At 36.7% G+C, this 4,050-nt stretch overlaps 2 protein-coding genes across 8 annotated transcripts in view; both read right to left on the bottom strand.

Annotated features, from left to right (window-relative positions):
• LOC111673759 (interferon-induced very large GTPase 1-like) overlaps nucleotides 1-4,050 on the bottom strand; it is a 36,074-nt gene that overhangs the window by 23,189 nt on the left and 8,835 nt on the right. The window lies entirely within an intron of this gene.
• LOC111673786 (interferon-induced very large GTPase 1) lies at nucleotides 2,035-4,046 on the bottom strand (the record flags this gene model as incomplete). The annotated part of the gene is made up of 1 exon (XM_023431652.2): nucleotides 2,035-4,046. A coding segment is annotated over one exon (1,086 nt), but the record flags the coding sequence as incomplete, so codon positions are not given.

Raw genomic sequence — 4,050 nt, 5'->3', positions numbered from 1 at the left:
TCTAACTTTTATCTCCACCCATGTTGCTCCACCTCCTGATGGGGTCTAAGCGCCAACGTCTATTCCTTCTGTTCACGGTGAATTTTATTTTACTTCAGATTTCGTTTTTCTTCTTAAATGTGTCTTTATCAACCAGCATGCTGTCACAGCAAACCCTCCTTGTGAAAACTGAACCACTGTCTCTAAGACAAACTGTTGTTCAACCGCATCAAAAGTGAAAGTAAAAAATATTTTCTCACACGCACTTCAGACGATCACACTTCACAAAGCAGAACTTCCACCTGTTTTATACTGATTATACTGTAATTAGCATGTTTATGAATCACGTGCACAGTATCCATGATTTAAACAACAGTGAAGATTCAAGATCAAGATTTCAGCTGTGAGTTCAACTCATGAAAAAGATCAAATCTGACGTCAAGATAAAATAAACGTGTCTCTGCACAGCAAACGTTCACAATAAAACCTCTTCCACACAGAGCAGTCATGATTTAAAGAACAAATATCACAGTAAGAAACTGAGGTTTGAGTTTAAACAGTCAATGTCTGTTATAAAAACTGTACATACACTGATTTTTACATATTTACACAAACACATTATAGAAATATTCAAACTCACCTTTGTTTCGTGTTTTCTCAGCTCAGTCTGATCTGTGTAGATGAACCTGTTTTATTATGAATCCTAACTGTTGTTACTAGGCTTTATATACTGATCAGAAGATTTGATTATTGGTCATCCCCTCACAAACCCCTCCCCCCACCTGCTCTGAACAAATCAGATGTGATGTGAGAGGCGTGAGGATCTGAGAAAGTGAAACTAAGACTAGCTGCTCATTCTGTGATGATTAGACTGAGAGAAAAGAAACAAATACAGCGTCATCCATCTTGAAACAATTATACATTGATGTTAACTTGATTTGATTTTTGAAGTATTTTAGGTTTTTGATATTGTCTTCAAATAAAAGTGACAGCAATAAAGACACAATTCGTTTGTATTTTATTTTGGTAAGTCTTATTTTCTTCTTCCAAGTACTGCAACAGTTGTTGTTCACAGACAGTTTAAAACACTTTGGAATGACGTTCACTTGGACAGTAATGTATTTGACTTCATTCTAACTCTCGTTTTAATCACAAGTCTAACACCTGCAAATACCTGCCTGCAAATCACCTGTCACCCCATTAACCACACCCACAGGTTATATAACCCCACCCATCTGTATGCAAGCCCTTTCCTCCAAACCAGGAGAACAAACACAACCAAGAACCAGTGAACTTCCTGAACTGTGGAAATAAACTCCTTAAACTGGATCCTGTTTAAATGTGGACGCCACATTAGATGTTCTGATCCAGCTGTCTGTGAAGAACAGCTGTTGTTGTTGCACTGTGTTGAAGATGAAAGATATTTAGGTTAAAATAGATCAGATTTGGTTAAAATGTGCCAGTGTTTTATAAAGGATGTACATTATATTGTTTATGCTATGACAAGTTAAAATGCTGAAGTCAGCCAATGAGCCTCTACAGTACTATTGAAGCCCTTAATTAAAAATGTGTGTTACCTGGCAGTTCTCCTTCAAGGCACCAGATCACATACAAACAGAGGAACAGTCGACTGAGAGTCCCTGTGAAACCTGGTTTTAGAAATCATCTCAGATACATCAGAAGTCACAATCTGTAACTGGATTTAACTGCTGCCTGAATTTGATGTCATCTGTGACTGAAAACATACATGCTGGGAAACTGGGATAGAAAAATGATCAGTCAGAGAACAGAAGCGTGACACCTATGTGCAGACAACGAAGCAGAAAGCTTAAGAGCCATGTGGGATTTTCTTATCAGGTTGAGACAAAGTCAAATAGACATAAGGTGATTTTCAAGTGCTATCAAATAGAAACAGTTAGGAAGAAGACTTTACTATGAACCATGGATCAGATACAAAAGGTGGGGTCTTCTACAAACAGATGTCAGGTCTCAAAGGTGGAAATTAAAACTTTGTCATTTAAGAAACAAAGAAGAAACATGGTCTTTCAATAGATATGATGTAGTTATTTTTATTATGCTCATTAATAACATGAAAGGTTAAAGTCAACTGGTGTTTTTGTGTCGTCACTAAATGATCAGTTTAATAAATGATAAAATCCTTTAGAAATATTTTCCTCACATTGACAACAAAACAACAAAACTCATGCTGCTGTAGATATAATGACAGATTATTTTAAATGAGATTAACATAGCACATCTGAACACTTCAAATACGTCTTCAACATAAAGCGTCCTGGATCAGTTAACATGATTCAACAAAATGTAAAGACTTACAAAAATACAAACAGGCAAAACTTGTTAAACAGGATTTTCAGATTTAAGTTTTAGAAATGAATTACACAGGTTAAAAAAATATACCCTCCATTCTTTGTTGTAAGAAGTCGATCATCTGACAACATGTCTCTCATCAACCTTCTCAATCTTCTTTCCATGATCACTGAACTTCAGAGGTTCAGATTTCATGTATTTTCATTTAATAAAACTTCAAGATATTCATCAATACATGCATCATATTCATAATTTCTCTTTGTTTCTTCCAAAAAGTAGGTGAAAATATAACATATTTTTTTCTGTTTCACCTTCATGGAGACGTTTCTCTTCAGGAAGTTCAAATCAACCATTTTTGTAGATGACACATATTAATATTAACATATCAATTTTGACTCACTCCATCCACTAGATTACTATTGCTGTTGTGTGCTCTACTGTTATAACTATTAATTTGTATAAAGCTATCAGACTTGTGTTTACTGTAATTTGTAATGATTCATTTACTGTCCACATTTATTATTCACAGACAGAAAAATCTGTCAGATAAAATCAGTAAAAGTCTGTGAATGTTGTTTTTTAGGAGTTTGATTCATGAATAATCACATGAAAACAAGTATCATGATTTTCAGCTGAGTAGTTGTGTTGTTCACTCACAGATTGTACATTTCATCCAGACTTTTAATCGCTTCTTCTTTACTGTATTTTCTCCACTCGCTGGGAATTTCTCCTCTGCCCTGGAATTTTAATTCATAGTGGTCTTCCAGTTGTTTTTGAAATCGACACACAAACCATTTCCAGTATGTCAGATTGGACTCATCAGGAGTGATCATCCATGCAGCATACTCATCCCCACCCTCTGGGTACTGTTTATAAGGAATGCTTTTATCTGAGTCATGACGGGGGTAAAAACTTTTATCACTTGCAACATTTGTTGTGCAGAAATCGATGGCCAGTTCCACTGTGCCTCTATAGTGCCATCCTTTAATCCCAGAGGGGCGATGGAAAGGGACACTGTGCTTTTCAGGACTGTGATCTTCCATGGTGTTGGTGCAAACAGCTGCACAGAATGGACACGTTACCCAGCAGCACTTGCACAGCTGATCGATGAGGATTTGATCAGGCTTCAGTCTGAACTCATTCATCTCATTCAGTGAGAGGTTGTTCATCTCCTTCATGATGGGTTCAAGGCTTTTCTCTATCTCTTCTTTAAGAAACTCAAAACTGTTTATGTCTCTGAAGTTTTCAGGACAAATGGAATCAAATTTCAACTGATCTTTTAGAGAACTGGTAAATTCCTCCAGCCACATGTCTGTGTTTCCTCTCTGGGTTTTGACTTTCTCTGTTGCAGTAAATAAAGCCCGACTCACATGTTGTTTCATGTCTTCAACATTTTTCTTGAGTATATCCCGAGCTTTATCTTTGTGTGATGTGAAGATGTATTTCTGTATTTCCTCTTTTATAAAACTCTCCACATGTTTCCTTGGTTGATGGATGTAGGTGATGAAACCACTGAAGTCGTCTTTCTCTGCCAGTGACTTCAACACATGTTTCTCCAGGTTCAGTCTGTTCCCATTGAATGCTGGGAAACTGCACCTCATCTCTCCAGCTAGATCAATGGCAGTCTTTTTACAGACAGCCTCAACAGTGGAAACCTTCAGTTTTCCACTGATCAGTTCTCCGAGTACAACAGCAGAAGAGTTTCCTTTACAGAAGCTTCTGAAAATGTTGTAATATTGATCC

The sequence above is a fragment of the Seriola lalandi genome, unplaced genomic scaffold (genome assembly GCF_002814215.2).
Source record: "Seriola lalandi dorsalis isolate HSWRI2012SDOR001 ecotype SW California unplaced genomic scaffold, Sedor1 jcf7180002054926, whole genome shotgun sequence".
In the NCBI taxonomy this organism is placed as follows: domain Eukaryota; kingdom Metazoa; phylum Chordata; class Actinopteri; order Carangiformes; family Carangidae; genus Seriola; species Seriola lalandi.
This window is presented reverse-complemented; position numbering and strand designations above follow the sequence as displayed.